The 22,450-nt window shown below is 43.3% G+C and overlaps 1 protein-coding gene across 2 annotated transcripts in view; it reads left to right on the top strand.

Annotated features, from left to right (window-relative positions):
* The window catches only part of IQGAP2 (IQ motif containing GTPase activating protein 2), a 130,189-nt gene continuing 107,739 nt past the window's right edge, over positions 1-22,450 (top strand). Inside the window, exon 1 of one of the 2 annotated variants that reach the window (XM_083577344.1) lies at positions 1-990. In XM_083577344.1, the coding sequence (XP_083433470.1) occupies positions 939-990 (52 nt within the window). In that variant the 5' untranslated portion in view covers positions 1-938. The remainder of the gene's footprint in view (positions 991-22,450) is intronic. The other variant, XM_083577343.1, reaches the window with a different exon arrangement.

Here is a 22,450-nt window from a genome sequence, read left to right as displayed (position 1 = left end):
TGGGGGGGCAAGAGCGTTTCTCTGTAACCCAGCAACTGCCTGGGACAGAAATAGGATGAAAACAGGCGAGTTCTTTTGTTTCCTGACGTGCGTGCGTTTTCAGTTTTTATTTTAAACTTCTGTGGTGCAAAGCGCACAAGCCACACACCGGGGCAAGACGGGTGAGACCGGTGAAGTGGAAAGCGGAGAGCCCCCCGGCCGGAGGCATCTCGCCTGGCCTCCCCTCGGCGCTCCCCTGGCGCAGGCTGCGAGCTGAGGAGAGGAGGGGGCTCGGCCCACCCGGCTGCGTCGACGGCCGCTGGCAGGAGGCGGGAGGGGTCGCTGTGGAGCAGGCTCTGTTCCTCCCCCCCCCTAAATAACGGGGCCGGGGAGAAGCGAGGAAGAGAGGAAGCGCGCTGGGGGTGGAGAAAGGAGTTCACTTTGGCGGCTTCCCTCAGGGAAGAGCTGAGCGCGCCAAGGAACAACGAGCTAATCTGTCGCCGCCGCTGCCTGGCCCGAGAGGGCGCCGAGCGCTCAAAGAGGCGAGTCAGGTAAAAGGGACGAGTCCTGGTCGCGAAGGAGCGAATCAGAGAGGGGGAGGGAAAGCAGGAGGCGAGAGCCGCCCTTCAGCCTGCGCCCAACTTCATTCGCGCGCGGCGGCGGCGGCTGCAGGAGAAGGAGGAGACGAAAGGCGCGCCTTCCCGCCCGCTCGCTCGCCTCAGGTTTGGTGTCCGCCGACTGCCAGAGACTGGGTCCCCGTCGTCTGCTTCTGAAGCTTCAGGCAGCGGCTGCGAGGACGACCGAGACTGCCTGGAGGGCTGTTGCGGAAGAGGCGAGGAGTGCGCGGCAGGAACAGGCGGCTCCCCCTGCTGTGCGTGTGTGTTTGTGGAGCAGCGGCGGCGGCAGGACGGTGAAAGAGCGGATTATTCCTGGCTTCCAGAAGTTTGTGAGCCGGGAGAATGCATTATGAGGAGCCCTCTTCGCCGGCCTTGCAGAGACCGCGCTATGGCTGTAAGTACCCCGGCGCTGCTTGCCTTGCTCGCTGCCAACTCACTTTATTGATTACATTTGGGTTTGCGCCAAAATGGAGCACCGAGCCGGGATGGCGGCGTTGCACACGCACGCGCGTACAGACGTGTTTCTCTCTCTCTCTCTCTCCCTCGCTCTTTTCTGTTTCGTGGGGTTCTGGGGAGGGACTCCCGAAGCGCTCAGGTGTCGAGGCCGCCCTTGCTCCACAGAGGGACACGTGTGCGGGAAGGAGAGGTGTCCTTGGGGGCGCTGTTTGTGGTGGAGGCGACGGGAAACACCTGTCGCTGGCTTGTTACCTGAGCGCTTTGCAGGATGGTTCCTCTCTCTCCCTGCGCTGCTCCAGCAGGAAGGATTTCATAGGTCAAGGTGTCACAAGCTGATGGCGCGGTGTCCGTGCGGCTCCTGTAATCTCTCGACAAGCAAGCAGGCTGAGAGAGAACTTGCTTGCTTGCTTCTTGAAGACTCTTCTGCTGGCGGAGTACTTGGATAGAAAGAAATCTGATGTTAAATGCTCTTTTAAGTTGTCGGGGTTTTACTGGGGAGAAATAGTTCTGCTATAGAGTGTACAGTGGTACCTCGGGTTGCAGACGCTTCAGGTTACAGACTCCGCTAACCCAGAAATATTACCTCGGGTTAAGAACTTTGCTTCAAGATGAGAACAGAAATCGTGCTCCGGCGGCGTGGCGGCAGCGGGAGGCCCCATTAGCTAAAGTGGTGCTTCAGGTTAAGAACAGTTTCAGGTTAAGAACGGACCTCCAAAACGAATTAAGTACTTAACCCGAGGTACCACTGTACATGCAATGTGTTAAGGCAAGGATTCCAAACACAAGTGAATCACATACTGTATTTGCTTGGAAATAAGCTCCTTGAGATCTCTAGGACTTACTCTCAAGCAAGCGTGCACAGAGGCGCTTAACACTGTAATCCTATACATGTCCACTCAGAGCTAATAAGCTCCATTTAGATAAATGGGACATAGGGATGTGAATATATCCCTATAGAAATGCCATGCAGGGAGTAATGACCAATTGATTCCCCCAACAAAGGATTCTGTTCAACATCTCATTTTGCACACACATTTGCAAAATATGCATCCCCCCTTCTTTAGCATTGAAAAAATAGATATGTGGTTAAAAATTATGTACAAAGCAGTTCTAATTTGCGTGTGCCCGCTTCCCTAATTCCTCCTAGAAGTGAAGGAATTTCTGGATTTGTTTTATCTTTAGGAGCTGGAAGTCTGCACCATTAATCAAAAGATCTTTGGTATTACATCTGAAGGGGATGCAAAGTTAAATTAGAGTAGAATGTGCTTGTATCGTGTTTTATGCCTGAAGAGTTTATGTTGGGAGGGTGCTGAGAACACAGAGTGCCTTGACATTGTCTCCCAGCTATAATTTCCACTGCACCTTGGCAGGGAGGAGTCATGACAGTTAACTGCTGCTCTAGCTGGGCAGCAAAGGTGCGCCTGTTGTTGCAACTGTTTACCACCCCCACCCCCAGCTGAAGGTGCTATTAAACTTGCAATATTGCAACAGGCAACTGCCGTGTTCTTTGACTGTTCCCATTCCTTGATATGTCCCACATTTGCCTGGCAGAGTTTGGGCTCTTAAAATTCTAAGAAGTCTGTATCAAAATTTTAGCTACAAGCCCTGCACGACCCCTGGGTGTCAGCCTCAAATGATAAAGCATATAGAATGCCCCAACCTTGCCTCCAGGTGCCCCACTCTGATGAAACCTCCAAGGTTTCAGAACAGCACAGTGCAGTTTCATAATAAAGACACCTTACTTTAGAGGACCTTTGCTTACTGGTGTTGTGTTGATGAGCTCACAGTCCTGAAAAGTCAGCTTTCATTAAAGCTTTTGAACTAGTTGGCTATATATTTTGTTCCCTGGTTGTGGCAAGCTAGCTATCCTAATTCACAAGGCTTCTATGACCTTGATGACTGCTGACGCTAACTCGCTTGGGTAACATATAGGAAAAGCACATAATGATATATTGTTCTTCTTCCTCCTGCTGCCCTGTCCCAACCTGCATTAATACCACCTACTGCTGCTGAGATCCTCAAGAGGCCATGATTTTGGCTGAAGTACATGCTCTTTTCTCTGGCAATAATTGCCTACAAAGCACACCACGAGGCTCCATGGCAGAAGTTCAGAGTTCTCCTTCAGACTGAGCCAGGAAGTGGTTTGAGAAAAGATGTACCTTTCTGAGAGTGATAGCAACATAAAGCTGCAAACAGAGGAAACAGTTGTTCTTCTTTGGCAGAACTGAGCTAAGGGAACAGTTTCCAAGAACAGTTTTTAAGCCTCTGCTAGTTTCAGGTGTACTGAATACTATGCATTGTATTACTCATGGTAGCAAAGTGACATGCAAAACCAGAATCTCCCAGTCAGAGTAACCAGTAAGTAGCTTACAAAAAAGGTGATCTTGAAAGAAGCTAAGCTCAAAGTGCCATCTTGCCATGGCCAAGTCTTCTGGACTTGCACCTCATTTTCCTGTAACCTGATTTCCCCTTCTCTAATGGTGGTGGGAAATATGTGCTGACATACAGGGCAGAGCAAATAAACTGGTCCTGACAGTTTGTAATGCTTGGGTGTTCCCATAATGGGTATTTTTAAAAAAAGTTATTCATACTTACTCAAATGTTATGTTGTGTTGCATGGCTGTTAACTCTTCCAGTTACCAAAATCACATCTTATTGTGATAAATAACCTTATGGGGTTTTTATTCACGGTCAAGAGGGATATACCTGAAAAGTTATACCACAACTCTTCTGAAGCAAGCTAGTTGTACTTTATGAACGTAAGCAGTTTTGCTTTTCATTGACAAGGTACCTTGATGTTAAGAGCCAGGCAACTTTGTAGGCAACTAGAGCCAGGGCTTTTTTGGCTGTGGCTCCAATCTGGTGGAACGCTCTGTCACAAGAGACTAGGGCCTTGTGGGACTTGACATCTTTCCGCAGGGCCTGCAAGACAGAGCTGTTCCACCAGGCCTTTAGCCTAATGGTTGCCATCAATTTGATTTGAATTAATTTTATAATGAAATGATTTTAGAATGTTATACTATTTTATTGTTGTTAGCCGCCCTGAGCCCGGCTTCGGCTTGGGAGGGCGGAATATAAATATATTATTATTATTATTATTATTATTATTATTATTATTATTATTATTAAGAGTCAGTGTGGTGCAATGGTTAGAGTGTTGGACTAGGACCTGGGACATATAGGTTCGAATTCCCACTCAGCTGTGAAGCTCACTAGGTGACCTTGGAGGAATAGATGAGATACAAATGTAAGAAATAAATAAGAAATAATATATTCATTCTCACAAAAAGTAGAGGATACTCATCAGATAGGGAACTGAGGCGGGAGGCAACTTCTGGTTTTAACATGGAGGCAAGCACAGTGAGCAGCTGTGGCCAATGCCAACTCACTAACAAGTGTATCTGCCTTATGTTGCATGCACATCTTCTTACGTGTACATGTTAAAAACAATGCAGGAAGTAGCCTTCTGACCTGCCCATAGTTGCTCACTGAAATGATCTGAGATTTAAGCCCAAGTCTGCTGAGCTCTTAAACCCTACACTTTGTCACGGGAATAATACCAATACAGTTATTTCTGACATTCAGTTCTGTTTCTGACACATGCTTTACATTATTTGCTAATAAGTTTTTGCTGTCAGCTGCCAATCAAACTTGAGTCAGTCTAGCTAACTTGTTCTATATTTGGAGATCAGTGTTTTGCAAAGAAAATAAGAAAGGCTGTAGGGCTTTTAGGTTCTCCCCCACCCACTCCCAAGTCTTCTTTAATTCATGTGATATTTTATTTTAAAAAACACTGCTGTGATTATAATGTAGATAAATTAAAATTCCACATGGACTTGTGTGTTGTAGTTTACTACGTTTTTAATATGAGCATACTGATATTTTAAGAGTTGTTGTGGCAACTGAGAGCTTTTGTAACTCCAGAGGGGTAGCCATGTTAGCTTGTTGTATCAAAAACAACAAGGAATCTTGTAAGTACCTTGAAGGTTAAAACATTTTATTATAAACTTTTGTGGACTGGGAAAAACTTCATCAGATACATGAAGCGTCTTCCTCAGTTGCAGGTTTACAGGCATGTTTTATTTCCCTCTGATTTTTTTGCTTAATTTGGTATTCATCTTTAAGTTGGCTGGGGTAGAATGTGTCCTTTTTGTGTTACTGCACTTTAGTTAATAATTGTCTGCTATATTGTCCGATCTTTCATAAGAGCCTGTTTTATCACATGCTCTTTACTTTTGAAGTGCATTTTTTCTATGTGAACGTATGACATAAATTAGTTTCTCAAGCGTTACAATATGTTAATGTAATGTGTAATGTATTTGATTGCTTGAGATCAGTTGAGTGACTGATGATTCAAGGCACAACAGCTAGTATGGAAGCAACTGATGATTTCTCGGTGACCAATAATTTCTGGAAGATTCTTTTCAAGGGCCTGTCAAGACTCCTATCACTGCTTGCTGGGGTTGGACTGAGATTAGTGCTCTGAAGAGGAAGTGTGTGTGTCAGAGAGAACAGTTCCGCAGATGAACTGTAGCTAGCGAGTTAAGTCAGGGAGGAAGATGTTTTGTTTGTCTGTTGTGACTAGCTAGAAAAATGAATGGGAAAAGGTTGCTTTTTCAGGCTAATGTTGTTGCAGTGTTGTCTGGTTTTCCATGCTTAACATGTTTGCAAAGTCACTGATTATGGCAAGGGGAGGACACTTGCTATTGCAAGTGAATGTGCAAATATTGTAAGCATGGGAAGCTTGACAACACTGCATTGACGCTAGTGTGCAACAGTGCTAGCAAATTCATTTGCTAATGCTATGGTAAGTGCCCTCATCCCCTCACCTCTTGCCTCCAGTGGTTGGTGAGGCCCAGACTCATCCTTCTTCCTATCTTGCAAGAAGCTGTCCCAGTGTCAGTGGTAGTGGGCTGGGGAAGATACAGTTGGAATGTAATAGCTGATCACCATCAGGGGCAGGAAGCCCTAGATGTTTTGTCCCTGTCTGCTGCCCAAGTCCTCCCACTCCTATAGAACCTCTGGTAGCTTATCTATTGAGCCTTCAGGTTTGTTGGTGTTGCTAGTGAATGCCAGGTCAATTCATGAAATCATGCTCATTTATGACTTGATTTTGGATGAAAGGACTGACCTGGTGTGTACTACCAGTACTACCTAACTCAGCTTTGTGCATCTGGGTACTTGATACAGCTCCAGACCAGACTCTCTCTCTGTGTGTGTGTTGTTGCTGTTAATAGAAGCACCATCTCCTTTACCAGAAAACCTATTGATCATGGGATGACCTTAGAGGGTCTGCTCCTAGTGTTGGGCCAGAAAAATGGCCAAGGGATGCTGCTGGCCTATTGAAAACCCAATGACATCCTGACTAAGTGAGCTGAGGTACAGGTGTAGTGTTGTGGGACTTAGGCCTAGGTGACTTCATATCCACATGGAGGCTCAAGACTTCATGACAGCTATGTGGCTGCATCAGAATAATCATTGATGCAACACATTGGGCAGGACACACCCTTGACTTGGTCTTTACTGTGAGTGATATGAGGGATGGACCAAAGATGGTGGTGAAATGCATTCCTTGTAATGGTTGCACTCCTGTTCAGATGGCCCACCTTTGGAGACTGATGGAACCTGAAAGGTTCTTGAATGCTCTGGGGGATCTTTCAGAGGAGAAAGACAACAATCCTTATGCAATAGCAAGATGAAATGGGCAGCTCCTGGGCAGCCTCCTCAGTGTTGTAGAGACTGAGCAGTTCCTTGAGTTCACACTCTGAGGTGTGAAGCAAGCCAGATGAAGGCTTGCACATGTGGTTCAAATCTCACTCCAAAGCTGACTGAACTCTGGCTAACGCACATAATTGGGCCTACCATGTGGCAGCGCGGACTGCAAAGAAAACACACTTCACAGCTTGCATTGCATCCTTTGATAGCCAGCCAGGAGAGTTAATTTGTACAGTCCAGTGGTTACTGACTCCCACTGTGGGGGAGGAATTGCTGGAGGATTTGAGGATTCAGTGTGACCAGCAGGCTACGCAAGTTGCTTGACTTCATGGAGGACAATGTTGTCAATTGCAATTGGCCACAATGACTATGTTACACTGTCATAGGCAGTACGCCTCTGAAGACCAGGTGCTGAGAATCGCAGGTAGGCAGAATGCTGCTGCGCTCATGTCCTGCTTGCAGGCTTTCCATGGGCATCTTGGCCACTGTGAGAACAAGATGTTGGACTAGATGGGCCTGATCCAGCAGGGCTCTTCTTATATACTTACTGCAGTAATTCAGAGTGACCTTGACCCTGCAGTTGCTGCAGTTTCAGATGCAGTATCTAATGCCATAGTCTAAAATACTCTAGCATTTTATCATTTCTTTTCCCTCCGCATCCATAGGTCTGCCGAACGGATAGCAACATTCTTGTTTTGTTCTTCTAAAGAACTTCACACACTTTTATGTGTAGAAGTATATTAGGGAACCACCATAATATGTAGAAAGCACAACCTTGTTTTGTTTCACCTCCAAACTCATAGGTGCTTGATCACCTGAGATCAGTGTTAGGAGGTGAATGAAGTGAAATGCAAGATGATGGCCATAATTTCAGTAGCAATGCAACTGCATCATCTGTGACCACCTTTCTTTTAAAATAGTACTCATGCTTGACTGCATGCTAAGAACTGGATAGGCTAAAGTTCTTGATCCACAACTCTTTAAAAAAATCAGCGGCTGCACATTTTGGAGTAGATTTGAATTCTTAGCAATGCAAAGATGTATCGCTTGCTCTTAAGGAGCTACAGCCATTAACCATAACACTTATTTGAAGCATTGTTCAGCCAAGTGAAGCACTTAATGAAAGTTCCTTTGATTTCACATTGGGATAATTTAAGCACATGCTTGGCTTTCCCTTTGAGAGCCACGGAACTTGTCTTTAACTTGTGTTTTAGTTGTGTCCACTGCTTGAAAATGTATCACTATTTAAATACATGGTTCCCAAAGTGGATAAGCGGGTAACTTTCATATAGTAATGGATTTATCAGGTCAGGAGAAACCTGAATGGAACAGCTTTTCTTCTTTAAAATAAAAGAGTGAGCTGTATGTGTACTTTCTAGGTGTACCCAGTGTTTTCCAGTTATTGTGGGTTTCTTCAAACAGTTCTCGGCTAGGTACAAGTATTGATGACTGTAATTTGGCAGCCAGACATGTTTATCTTCACCTTTTTTTATTCATAGTTAATGAGTAACTGCTAAACGAGGATGGCCACATAATGTCTGAATTTTACTGAAGGAAAATACCTTAAAAGCATTCACAACTAGTATCATGCTCCAGTTTTAGGATCCCTGTCCCGAATGGCTAAATTTCATGGTCTCAAAATCACACAAAAAGTAAAGGAAGCTGTGCTGGTTCATCAGAAAAATCCACAGTTAGTAATCAATGCCTTTGTTAGGCCAACCCTAACATTACAAAATCACAAGGAAGCGCCAGAGCTCTTCAGTGGCTTGGATCAGGCACAGGCAAACTCAGCCCTCCAGATGTTTTGGGACTACGACTCCCATCATCCCTAGCTGGACCAGTGGTCAGGGATGATGGGAGTTGTAGTCCCAAAACATCTGGAGGGCCAAGTTTGCCTATGCCTGGCCTGGATGGTACATTTCATCATCCTAATGCAAGTTCTGGAGTATTCAAAAGCTTACTTAAGATTTTGGGATTTTTCTTGCAGGCCAAAATGACCTTTACTATTTTTGTGTTGTGGTGGATATTAAATATATCTGCCAAGCAATAGAATCCTAAAACTAGAAGAAATGGACTATCTACCCGGTGATGATGGAAGTTTACTTTTTGAGAGCTACATGCCCTTCAGCAACTAGGCAATGGCTTCTGTTGTCTCTTTTGCATAGTGCACCACCTAAAATTAATTTCCATCTCTGCTAATATAAGAACTGCAAGCTTTATTCTGATGGTGGTCTGTGGCACATCTTTGAAGAACAGTGGGGGCAGTGTTTGTGAACCCAGTTGTCCAGTCTGCCCATAAGGTAAACCAGACAGACTTGAAGTGATGTTCTTTCTTTTTTGGAGGGGAGGGCGGAAGGAAGCACTTGGAATACAATAAAATCAAATATAAGAAATAAAAAGGCATAAAAATACAATTAAAAATCATACCTCATCCAGCACAGCACATTACAATTGCTACAATAGGCAGAAAGGGCATGAAGTGGTCTTTCAAGGCCCTCAGCAGTTTTCAAGAGGTTGGCTGGTGGTAGTTCTAAACCACTGGAGTAGAACGGGCTATGAAGGGAGTATTGTTGTCGCTTCCTGATATGAACTGTGATTGCTTCATAATTAGCACTTGCACATGTGGGAACCAGAAGATAAGAACAAAGACCTGATAACATTGCATAGTTCTGATATCCATATGTGATAATATGTCAACTCTGCTTTTAATGCTTCTGTCCTATATTGACTAGGCACTTGCATTATTTTGTGACGTTCTTCCCTGGGTGATAACTTTTACCACGTCATTTTCATGAGGTGAGATGTGCTTGTGAAGGAGTCACCATAGGGCTGCCACCTTTTTGGTTCCAAGGTACCATATGGCTATGATCCAGGTCTGCCACCTTCTTCCTCACAGAGAGGAGTTGCTTAAATGTGAGCCACAAATGTGGTGCTGACCTTTAAAGCCCTAAATGGCCTTGGCCCAGTATACTTGAAGGAGCGTCTCCACTCCCGTCCTTCAGGTCTGGACACTGAGGTCCAGCATCGAGGGCCTTCTGGCAGTTCCCTCACTGCGAGAAGTGAGGTTACAGGAAACCAGGTACAGGGCCTTCTCGGTAGTGGCACCCACACTGTGGAACGCCCTCCCATCAGATGTCAAGGAAATAAACAACTATCTGACTTTTAGAAGACATCTGAAGGCAGCCCTGTTTAGGGAAGTTTTTAGTATTTGATGAATTATTGTATTTTAATCTTTTGTTGGAAGCCGCCCAGAGTAGCTGGGGAAACCCAGCCAGATGGTCAGGGTATAAATAAATTATTATTATAATTTATTATAGCTGTGGGTTGTGTGATCTGCCTTTAGCTATTCCCTCTCTTCTAACTTCCTGGCCTTTCATGTGTGGTCATTGTGTCTTTCCTTCTAGATGGGGAAGGGAAAACTTAGATCGGGTTTCCATTTATTTAATCCACTCATCATTTTTAATTACAGAATTAGTAGCCAGTTTGCACAACCACCTCACATGGTATTCTGCAAAACATAATGAATTTACATTTTGGTTTGTTAAGCTGCCACGTGTCTTTAATTTTGTGGTTTATATAGTAATTGAATTGAAATTGAAGCAAGAAACATGTCGAACTGGTTAATTTGAACTGGTGTCTTTACTACATCAACATGCATTTGTTCAAATATTGGCCATTGTGGAAAATTGCCACTTAGGAGTGGCTGGTACTGTGCGATCAAGGCATTACAGTTTAGTTTTATTCATTCTGAATACTTATCCTGTGCTGATTGCTCTTTCACTTCCTGACCAGAGACATGGGGAGCAGAGAGTGGGGAACAGAAGCTGACCAATGTGCCATTTTGACAAGTGGGCAAGGTTGTCCCACATGTCAGTCACCTGGCCTGGTGTCAGGAAAATGGTTTCTTTGTAGGTGTGGCTTGATCCCTGCCTTCTGAGGAAGATCCTTTGCACCACTGGCTTCATTTCAAGATGGTGATGCAAAGGGATATTTGGGCTTACAGCAAGACATTGACTGTATGAGGCTCTCACTCTGTGTGTGTGTGTGTGTGTGTGTGTGTGTGTGTGTGTAGGTGGAAAGAGAGGAAAGCACGTGTGTGTGTGTAGGTGGAAAGAGAGGAAAGCACTTCCATAATCAATTCTCCCCTGGCTTTTTGAGCAAAATCTAATGTTATGACTATGAGGCTCAACAGAAGTGAGTCCAATGACACAAGGGCAGGTTTTTGTGGGTAGGGGAAAATATTGTCTTAACCAATGCACAGCCATTCTTGGATTTTATGTGCCTGGATCAAAAACTGCTGCTGGCACTGTAAATAGAGCTGCCTGGGTAAAAAAAACGAGTGAAAAAATCTGCAGTCAAAGCTGTTGTGTGAAAGGGAAAGCTTGGCAACAGGAGACTTATGTGGATTTTTTTGGGGATTTCCCAGATTTTGGAGTGGGGAGTCCTTTGCAAAACCAATTTAGATGACAACCTCGCTACAAATTGACAGCTGGCATCGAGCCATCCCTTTCTCATGACTGCTTTAATCTGAGATGGTTAGTGATCCACATGTAGTGATGTTGCTGAATTTTGGGATGGGATTCAGGTTGGAAATAAGGGGTGTTCTTGCTATCTTAGCTTAAAATCCATTTGAACTTTGGTTTTAGGCTTGCCTTGCAAATAAATTTGGGGTACCCATTCCAAGCTGCTCCTATCCACATTCTCCAAAGCTTAGCTTTCTAGCAGCAGCATTCAGGAAGTGGGCATGAACGGGAGGGCTGTTTCTTTCAGTGGCGTAGCGTGGGGGGTGCAGGGGGGGCCGGCCGCACCGGGCGCAACATCTGGGGGTTAGGGCAAATCCATGGGTTAGGGGGCGCAAATCCGCGGATTAGGGGGCGCAAATCCACGGGTTAGGGGGCGCAAATTACTTGCCTTGCCCTGGGTGCTGACAACCCACGCTACGCCACTGGTTTCTTTAACCTTCATTAGGCCTGAAAGCTTTTTTTGCAGGAATTGGTAGCTTGCAAAGGATTAACAGAGTGTTAAAGACATTAGTGTCTTTATACCTGGGTTCATGTTAATAGACTTTAAATTAGAAACAATAAGTGTCAGGGAAGCATGGAACTGTAAGAGAGTAGCAGTTTGATCTTTGGATGAGTAGCAGTTTATGTTGTGAACCACCCTTTGATCTTTGGATGAAAGACAGTATACAAATGTAATTAAATGATAGATAAATAAATAAATTGGAGCAAACCAGTGCGGAATGTCGAAATTGCCTGTATCTGCTGCCAAGACACAGGACAGAGTATGGAATAACTGGTATTGGGCTGTTGTGAGAGACTTGTGTGCTGGGGATAGATGGCAAGAAATTGCTGTCAATTTCTTGGCGGAAAACTTTGGAAGTTGGTCCTTCCTAACCTATTTTGATGCCCTTTTATTGGCCGCCTTGTTACCTTGTATTGGGATAATTTTCCCAGTTACTATTTGAGAACTTTGAGCCAGAATATTAAGAGTCTTGGAATTAGGTGTTCTAAGTAAAGCCAGAATGTTGCATCTGATTATTTGTTGGACCAATTAAAAAAACTGAGTGATATGTTTTTGTTCAGTGTGGTTCGTTGTTCCATGTGGTCCGGCCCCATGCCTTATAGAAAAATGCATATAATCGGGTTTGGGGAATGACAGCCATTCAGGTGAATCATTCAGAAAATTTCTGGATCAGTGCTGTTAGCCTCTAAACAGCTTCAGGATTGGTGTGGACTATTCTGGAGAAGTTTATTCTATGTGGTTCCCCACTTCAAGTGTTAATGGTGAGAGATGTGAGACAGAACCATTCATAGGTGGCAGCTGCAGCGCTTGGGTAATACCTAAATTGGCCTTCAGTCAACTGTACGAATTCATTGGGAGCCTTAGAATCTCAAAATGATTTAAGTTTCTAATTCTGATATTCCTGTTTGTGGGGGAAATGAGTTTTTATATCAATGGATACTTTGTTGGACATTATTGTAACAATTTATTTGTATAGAAAATGAAATGCAATTTAAACTGGTTTTACTTTTAATATAAGTAGTTCAAAAGTGCAGGCTTTGGAAGCCAAAGTATTCCCTCTAAACTTAAAATCAGATCAAAAGTAATCATGGAGAAAGCTGTTAGGAATTTCCAAGGTGAATTAAATGCTTATATTGAATTGGGAAGACTAAAAACCAATATTCTAGATGGGCAGCAAGTGACCTCTTGTGCTTTAAAAGGATTTGTTCCAGCTGTGTGAGCTGGAAAATCTAAAGCTTTCCCACCAATTAACCTAACTCTGAAACTCAGCAATTTGAAGTAATTCAGATGTATTGCGTCTGTAGAATGGTGCAGAGAACCACACTACTGAACTTTCCCTGGCATGTTTTAGGAATGAGGGTCTTCTCAATGATGAAGGGTTGTGACTCTGTGGTAGAGCACATGCTTCGCAGTGCAAGAGATCCCAGGTACAGTTCCCAGTTTTCCCAGGTAGAACCAGGAAAGACCTCTGTCTGAAACCCTGAAGAGCCACTGTCAGTCAGTTTAGACAATGCTAAGCAAGATGGTAGTGATGTATGGAAGTGAGAGCTGGACCATAAAGAAGGCTGATCGCCGAAGAATTGATGCTTTTGAATTATGGTGCTGGAGGAGACTCTTGAGAGTCCCATGGACTGCAAGAAGATCAAACGTATCCATTCTTAAGGAAATCAGCCCTGAGTGCTCACTGGAAGGACAGATCGTGAAGCTGAGGCTCCAATACTTTGGCCACCTCATGAGAAGAGAAGACTCCCTGGAAAAGACCCTGATGTTGGGAAAGATGGAGGGCACAAGGAGAAGGGGATGACAGAGGATGAGATGGTTGGGTAGCATCTTCGAAGCTACAAACATGAGTCTGACCAAACTGCGGGAGGCAGTGGAAGACAGAAGTGCCTGGCGTGCTCTGGTCCATGGGGTCACGAAGAGTCGGACACGACTAAACGACTAAACAACAACAAGCAAGATGGACCCTGACTCTGTTTAATGCAGCTGCTTAGGTTCCTATTTATATATCAATATTCCCAGGATAAAGTATAAGAAACAATCCAAACATGTCACTTCAAAAGGTCTATGTGCAGTAATCCAAGCAGAAGAAACCTGGAATAGCTGTCATGACAAAGGAAGGAAAAGTATATTTGTTTCAAACCCATATATAAGAACATAGGCAGCTGTGCTTGCAGAGTGAATTTGGAGCTGATTTTGTTTTGCATATTATTATATAAGGTTTACAATAGTATAGTTCCTGGATACAGTAATGATGTTCATTTAATGATTGCACAGAAATATAATAGCCAAACAAATACTGAGTTCTATTCAGATGAGATCAGTTTTACCCATGTCACAAGACTAGAATAATGTTTAAAGTTTTGGGGAAATACTTGTTAAAAACAACAACTTCAAGTTATTCTGGACACACATTGCATGTAGCTGTGTTGATAATTTAACTGGGGTGGGAACCCAAAGTAATAGAGTGGTTTTATTTTTTTCCTTGTTGATCTTCTTTCCACCACCACCCCTTATTAAGATAAACTGAAGTCCCAAACAAGAGGGGTTTTCATGTTCTATCAAAACACTTCATTAGGCTGGATGCTAAGCAAAAAACAAAAGAAAACAAAAAGCAGGTTGGAGGGAATTGGAGAAGGAAATGTTGTTGGGCAAGATGGGAAAAAGCCTGAATCTGCATTTTGTAATATTCTTAAAATGGAATGGGGGAGTTTGCACAACTTGATTAGGCACAACTTGGTAGGAGGCGGGAGGAAATAATTTTAAAAATCTGAGTTTGCAGTAAAGACTAGGAACAGAGAAGCATGATTGTTTCCCCATTCAAAATATAATTATCACCAGTTTTTCAGCTCAGTCTTTATCACTAATCTGGTGTGATACTGTCTGAGGCAAAGTAAAGAAAATGTGAGAGTACTTATTGGCAAAGATGGAAATCATTTTAATAATCACTTTATTATTTATACCCCACCCATTTGACTGGGTAGCCCGAGTCACTTTGGGCGGCTTCCAACATTTCAGTGCACTGCAAATTTAGTCAATGGAAGTCATTGTTTTGCATAGCTACCCTAATATGAGTGACCTGTAAATATTCTATATCTGTAGGAAAAAGCAGCTGAATGTTAGTACAGGGTATTATAGGGAGAATTGGCCTTGTGTGCCCAGAGTGGCTGGGGAAACCCAGCCAGATGGATGGGGTATAAATGAAACAACAACACCACAACATCCCTCCAAGGATATTGACTGATCCCTGGAATACCTTTAGGGACATTTGAAAGGGTGAATATGACTATTGCTGCTTTTATACTCCATTGGCACTTTTAGACAGAAGTTAAGCAAGGCATAATTTAGAGATGAGTGTATAAAAAAATGGATAACCAATATTGTGCCCTCTAGATAAGGGGTCGGCAACCTAAGGCCCATGGACCACAAGCAGCCCATGGGGGTCGTTTAACCGGCCCACGAGCTGCCTACTTGGCGAGTCCCCTCCACGCTGCGCTAAACCGGCACAGCGCGGCACGGGACTTGCTCCCACGGCACTGGAAATCATGTCTACGCAGATGCCAGAAATCGCAGGTGCACATGCTCATGCACACTCACAATCCAGCCCACAGAGGATCTCCACAGGAGTGAACCAGCCCAGGTGAGGTAAACCTTGTCGACCCCTGCTCTAGATTGTAAACTACAACTCCCATCAGCCCTGGCCACCATTGTCAGGGATGTTGAATGTTGTATTTGAAAACATCTGGAGGCTACCTCTGGTACAAAGAATAAGGAAGTAATAGAGAAGTTGAAAAGGCAAATCTGAGGGACAGATGCCTGAGATCAGCCTTCAGTTGTTGCATTAAGATTTTATAACCTTTGACTTTTGAAGCTGAGAATATCCACAGTGAAGAAATACAAGCATTCATCAACAAAGAGAGGGAACTTTAAATGGATATGGCATGGAAAAGAAAACCTAGTTGATAGTAGTGGAGAGATGAGTGAAGAAAGGATCAGGAAAAAAGAGTGGCAGAAAACAAAATAAAAAGTGGGGAATGATGAGGGATTGGTGTACTAAAAAGTAAAGCAGTACCACAGTCAAGATGAAACAATACGAAGAAGTCAGAGTTCTCAAAGCCATGGTAGAAAGAAGTGAACAAAGTTTTGGGGTGTTAAACTTTTAATGACAAGAGCAAAATGTAAATAATAAACACCCAGACTACTTGGAGAATAAGTGGTTATTTATACAGCCTTTATTTTTCTTAGTATATTGTAGCTCCCTGCACTGTATTGTTAATCACTTATGAAATTTTTGAGTTTCACATGCAACTTGTCGAAAAGTTCACTCCGCTTATCAGTGTGGCGGCATTGCAGGACAGTGGAGGCTCCTCTAAGACTCCGACGAGAGAATTTAGGATTGGCATCCTGTCTGGAGCTGGATCCTAGCCTGCACCCAAGATTGGCAAATGGGGCTGCAGGCTTGGATACAGGCTGGGCCAGGGGGCAGAGTTGACGGTGCAGGAAGGCTTCCCTCTGGTCTGTGCCCTGGCCATTTAAACACCCTGCACCCTGGAGCCCTTACCTGTTTTCCCTCACCGGATTGTCGGGATCATCATTGGAGCTGGTTTTCTTCTTGGATTTGGCACTTTGTCTCTTCATTTGCCACAGCTGTCGCCACACTGCAATCGCTGCTGCCTTTTGCCACCTGAGTGAAATCACTTGAGCTGAAATCACTGGCCATTGCTTGTCAAAAACTGAAGCGTTTTCAGATATTTCACAAAGTTCAGTTATACCTATTTAGATCTAGATTTCTCTGGATCAAAGTTACAGTCTTGCAACTCTAACTGTGGCCATAATCTATCTATCTATCTATCTATCTATCTATCTATCTATCTATCTATCTACCTTCCTTCCTTCCTTCCTTCCTTCCTTCCTTCCTTTCTTTCTTTCTTTCTTTCTTTCTTTCTTTCTTTCTTTCTTTCTTTCCTGTTGCGGTATTTTTTCTCTTTCCAAGTACAAGGCTTAGTTGTATAGAAAACATGTCAGTTGTCTGTGGCTTCCCTTCAACACCATAAGCAAGCAACGTTTCCTCCTCTAACATGCCAAGAATGTTGTGTTCTGTGGTTATTCTGCAAAATGATGATATTTGTCCAAACTGTGTGGTGGTACAAATATCTTCTGGTTTCCAAACTATAGTCTGTTTCCCCCTGTTTTAATAAATGTATGCAAGACATGTGCATGAGTATTTGATGGCATGGAATTGCACTTTTGCACCACTGAAATGTATAATTATAGTGGCTAATGGGAATAGATAATAGAATATTCATTGATTCATTTTTGCATTAACTGACATTCTCCAGTCCATTGTTCTAAACTTTAATCTGGGTCAATACTTCTAATTCTGTAATAGATATTTAACAATGGGGGATATTTTGGGTATGAGGGCGTAATACTAAGGCCTACCATAGCTTCGCTGTTGTTGCACCAGACCTGTGTTCCTCTGCTTGCCTCTTGTTTCACGTGACCAGATTGCCTTTCAAAACTTCTTGATTCATAAGCAGGGGGAAATAACTTTCTTTAAAATTGTTCTAACAATGCCATTCTGTTCTGTGAATCAGGTTTAGGATAATTTTTATCATGTTGCTTTTCTGCTAGTGATGACAACAATCTTGAGCTGCAAAGTTTTGTAAACAATCCCTATAAAATTGAGATGCATTTTAACCTGTCTACTTAGCCTTGTCTCTCGACATTTCAGCATCAGCCAACTGTTTTATAAAACTACTATTTGGTTTTTAATAGCTGACTGGCCTCCGTCCCGTAGCGAATTACCTTGGAACTGCATAGGCTCTTAATTCATGTGATCACCAGCTAAATACAAATTGGCTCAAGACAAGAGGTGAAAGTTCATTGGCTTATTTTACCAGTAACATGCTGGTATGGCTTTTGTGTGCAGAACCACATTGAACAACAGCTACTTTGACTCTGCTAGGATAGCTCAATCAGTAGAGCATTCGACTCTTAATCTCAGGATTGTGGGTTTGAGCCCCACATTGGACAAAAGATTCCTGCATTGTAGGGGGTTGGTCTAGATGACCGTCACGATCCCTTCCAACTCTACAATTCTGTGATTCTAACACAGAAGAAAGCAACAGAACACAGCAAATTGGTTTCAGAGTGTATATATGTTCCCCAGCTACAAACTAGAAAGTAGTTTTGTTCAAATAAACGTGGGAAGCCACCTACACTCACACTTCCTACTTCCTCTTAAATCTACCAAACACATTTGCAATACCTGGTGAATTTACATTTTCCCAGTGCTAAGAGAGAGCCTGTGGTATTGCTTATTGCACTTCAAAAGCATCAGCGTTAAATCTCTGGGTGTTTGCTTAAGTACTCTGAAAGTTTTAAATTTTAAGGCCTAGTTCTCACTGAGGTAGTATTGAATCACAGAATTGTAGAGTTGGAAGAGACCTCTAGGGTCGTCTAGTCCAGCCTCCTGCAATGCAGGAATCTCAACTAAAGCATCCATGACAGATGGTCATCCAACCACCGCTTAAAAACCTTCAGGGAAGGAGAGCCTACCACCTCCCAAGAGAGTCTGTTCCACTGTCTAACAGCTCTTAGTGTCAGAAAGTTCTTCCTGATGTTACGTCAGAATCTCCTTTCTTGTAACTTGAACCCATCGGTATGGGTCCCACCCTCCAGAGCAGGAGAAAACAAGCTTAGAATCATAGAATCATAGAGTTGGAAGAGACCACAAGGGCCATCGAGTCCAACCCCCTGCCAAGCAGGAAACACCATCAGAGCACTCCTGACATATGGTTGTCAAGCCTCTGCTTAAAGACCTCCAAAGAAGGAGACTCCACCACACTCCTTGGCAGCAAATTCCACTGTTGAACAGCTCTTACTGTCAGGAAGTTCTTCCTAATGTTTAGGTGGAATCTTCTTTCTTGTAGTTTGGATCCATTGCTCTGTGTCCGCTTCTCTGGAGCAGCAGAAAACAACCTTTCTCCCTCCTCTATGTGACATCCTTTTATATATTTGAACATGGCTATCATATCAACCCTTAACCTCCTCTTCTCCAGGCTAAACATGCCCAGCTCCCTTAGCCGTTCCTCATAAGGCATCGTTTCCAGGCCTTTGACCATTTTGGTTGCCCTCCTCTGGACACGTTCCAGTTTGTCAGTGTCCTTCTTGAACTGTGGTGCCCAGAACTGGACACAGTACTCCAGGTGAGGTCTGACCAGAGCAGAATACAGTGGCACTATTACTTCCCTTGATCTAGATGCTATACTCCTATTTATGCAGCTTGTTCCCTCCCATACGACAGCCCTTTAGATATTTGAAGATGGCTGTCGTATCTCTTCTCAGTCTCCTCTTTACCGGGCTAAATATGCCAACTCCCTCAACCGTTCCTCATAAGGCTTGGTTTCCAGATCCTTGATCATCAAAGTAAAGCAACCTGTGTCTTATTCTATTTCAGATAGCAGGTGGGGGTCCAGGTGAAAATGCTTCTTTGTACGAAGAGATTCCCTAGATGTAGAAAATTAATATGGCAGTGTCATGGGTTATAGCTCTGCCCAGCCAAGTTACCACTACTCCTTTCAACAACATGCCAGTTTTTTATGTTCACTGAATTTCTTTGCTGTCAGAAGTGGTACAGCACAGATACAGATTTATGGCTTAGATTTACCAGTTGCACTAAGATCTCTGTGCTGAAAATTGGGAATGGTGTGTAAGGCAGTTGTTTATTTGTTTGTTTGCTTTATTGCCCACCCTTCACCATAAGCTCCCAGGGTGGGTTATAACAATTTAAAAGGCAACATTAAATGCAGTTTAACACTGGTACAGTATGACAATTTGCCAGCAGTATTGCAACAATATGGTTTTGGTATTGCACTTGTGGCTTACCATGAATGTGCGGGTGACTTTTAATTCATTCTGCCTGGTGTGAGTGGAAGCAACAAACCACTGACTTAGTGCTGCATCCAGAATGAGGAGTCATGGTTTGTTTTACTCCCCGGCTTCTTGACCATGATTTGTTTAAGCAAAGCTAATCACATACCTTGGTTTGGCAAAACTAGTTAGGCATCATAAGTTGCTAGTGCGAGGGGAGGAGCAAAGCAAATGTGATCTATGCAGGCAAGGTGAGCTGCTAACTAAGGTTTACTGTGCCATGTGAAGGCAGCCTCTGTGCTTGTTTGCTTGGATAAGAAACTGGAGGGTGGCACACAGTGTGGCTTAATAGGATATATGCTAGTCTGTACCACGTCTTCAGATGATGTGCTGAAAGGTGCCTAGACTAACATGCATCTAGTTCAATGCAGAGATGTGTTTGTAGGCTTATCTTTTGCTGCAGATGGTTATGTAGAGATTCTTCTAAACAAAGCTATCAGCACTGTATGCGTCTTCCTCGCTCCCCCACCCCCAGAATCTGATTGCATATCAACATTTATCAGTCCAACATCCATCAATAATTCATTAATGCCTTCAGTCTTATGTAATATAAAGATATATCTATTTTGCATAGGTTAAATTTAGCAGAGTAGAATGTATCACATTTTTGGCAAACTGCCTGTTTCATGAAACTGATCTTTTGCTTTCTTACTTCCTCTCTTCCATTCTTCCCTTATCCCTCCCTCATAAGATGCCTAGATACTGGGGGTGGGCAAATTATGACCTTGCCACATTGATATTTATTTATTTATTTATTTATTTATTTATTAAAAAAACATCCATTGCTCACAAAGCTCAACTTTCATGTTCAGTCTGCACGCCTGCCGTGCACCCTGGTTGCCATAGCAAAATGGAAAAGCTCTAGTTTTCCGTGTAATCTGTTTCCTCAAAGAGGCCGAGCTTTTCTCAAATTCTAAAGTAGCTTTTCAAAAATGGCATTGATAAGAGTTGGTAAAATAGTAATACAAAACATTTCTCCTCCAGTGAAACATACTGGAATGTTGTGTGTGTGTGTGTGTGTGTGTGTGTGTGTGTGTGTGTGTGTAAATCCTGCAATTGCCTGTTTCAGTCAACGATTTAGGATTGCTGCTTAATAGTTCTATTATTGCACTTAAAAAGGAAATTTCTTCAACTGGACAGTAGACTAATGCTATATTTTCAAAATATCTGGCACATGAGTTATATATAGAGTAGTTACTGAAGACTGAATGTCAATGGCAACCTTATGGCATGGTGGCAAAGTTGTAATCTTGAAGTAGTACAGTATATCTCACAGAGGCCTGGCATGTGCTGGGCTGGGGGCTCCTCTCCCCAGGTGCTTTTTTTTTTTTTTGAGAGGGCATAACCAGGTGCCCCCATGACAGGCTCCCTTGTTGAGACCGGAACCGTGGAGAGGGAAGCTGTACCAGGGCTGGGCCTGATGCCACTCATCTGACTGGGTTGCTCTAGCCAGTCTGGGAGGCTTTCAACAAATCAAACACATTGATTTGTATGCAGGAGAAAGTGGCAGTTCAGTCCTTGGCATCTCCATTTAAAAGCTCTTGAGGCAGGAAAGACTTTTGCCTACAACTTTGGAAAACTGTTACCATTTAACAGTAGACAAGATTGGACTGGATGGACTAGTAGCCGGGCTATAAAGCAGTTTTATATGGGCAGGGAAGGGCGGTAGCTCAGGGCAGAGCATGCAGAAGGTCCCAGGTTCAGTCCCCAGCATCTCCAGATAAGGCTTGGGGGCTGTCTGAAACTCCAGAGAGCTGCGGCTAGTTAGTGTAGAGGCAGTACTGAACTAGGTGGGCCAATGGCCTGACTTTGGTATAAGGCAGCTTTCTACATTCCAGCTGGGTTAACAGTGACTTTGAGATTTATTAACATGGACCAGAGCCCAAAGGGCCACTTTAGGTGTGCTCAGATGGTTTGGATATATGCCCAGTGGGGTTCTTCCGAATGGCAAACCCAAATGCTATTTTGCAGAGACAAAGTAGTGTACAGGATAGAGTGACTTGGAGGAGCACCAAGATTGCAGTTTCAAAAGTAATTTGGCATAATGCAAGAGTGGCTTTTGCTAGGAATATTGAATCCTCAGACCTCCCTGAATATGCAGAGCTAGTTGCACTGTTCTTTGGATCCAGATCATCATATATTTGGATCCTGGGAGGAACTGTACTATTTGGGTAAATTGTTTTTGTGGATTATATTTAAGCATTGTTGTTTCTCTCTCTTTCCAGTGCCTGCTGCTTGCCCTCATTCCTGTTACTTGTAGATTTCTAGATGCAGAGCCCTTTGTCTAAACATCACAATGGAGAGTATTATATGACTGTCATCTCTAGTCTCGTTTATCTTATCTTGCCTGACAACAGGATTTGTCCTTCCCTCCTTCTTGACTCCTTATGCTGCATACAGCTTTCATAATTATATAATTGAAAAGCTAGTTAAGAAATGAAAGTTACCTTGCCTAACCCACTACTAATCAGTACAGAGAAATAATCTTGCATACAGTATAAATTAGCACAAACTAATCTATTTTGAAAGCTGTTTTGGTTGTGCACCACTAACAAAGAGATAAGGAATGAAGCCCAGATAAAAGAAGCAAATGCTCTAGCAACTAATAATTTACTACAGTGGAATAAACTCTACTTTTATTAACTTGAGTTATTCCCTGTTGACTTAAATTATAAGCTGATTGCAGCCAAAGTGTTTTGTTTTTACCAGAAGTTGTTACTTCA

The sequence above is a fragment of the Podarcis filfolensis genome (genome assembly GCF_964270895.1).
Source record: "Podarcis filfolensis genome assembly, chromosome: 11".
NCBI lineage: Eukaryota > Metazoa > Chordata > Lepidosauria > Squamata > Lacertidae > Podarcis > Podarcis filfolensis.
Note: the sequence above shows the minus strand (reverse complement) of the source record. Positions and strands in the feature narration are given on the sequence as shown.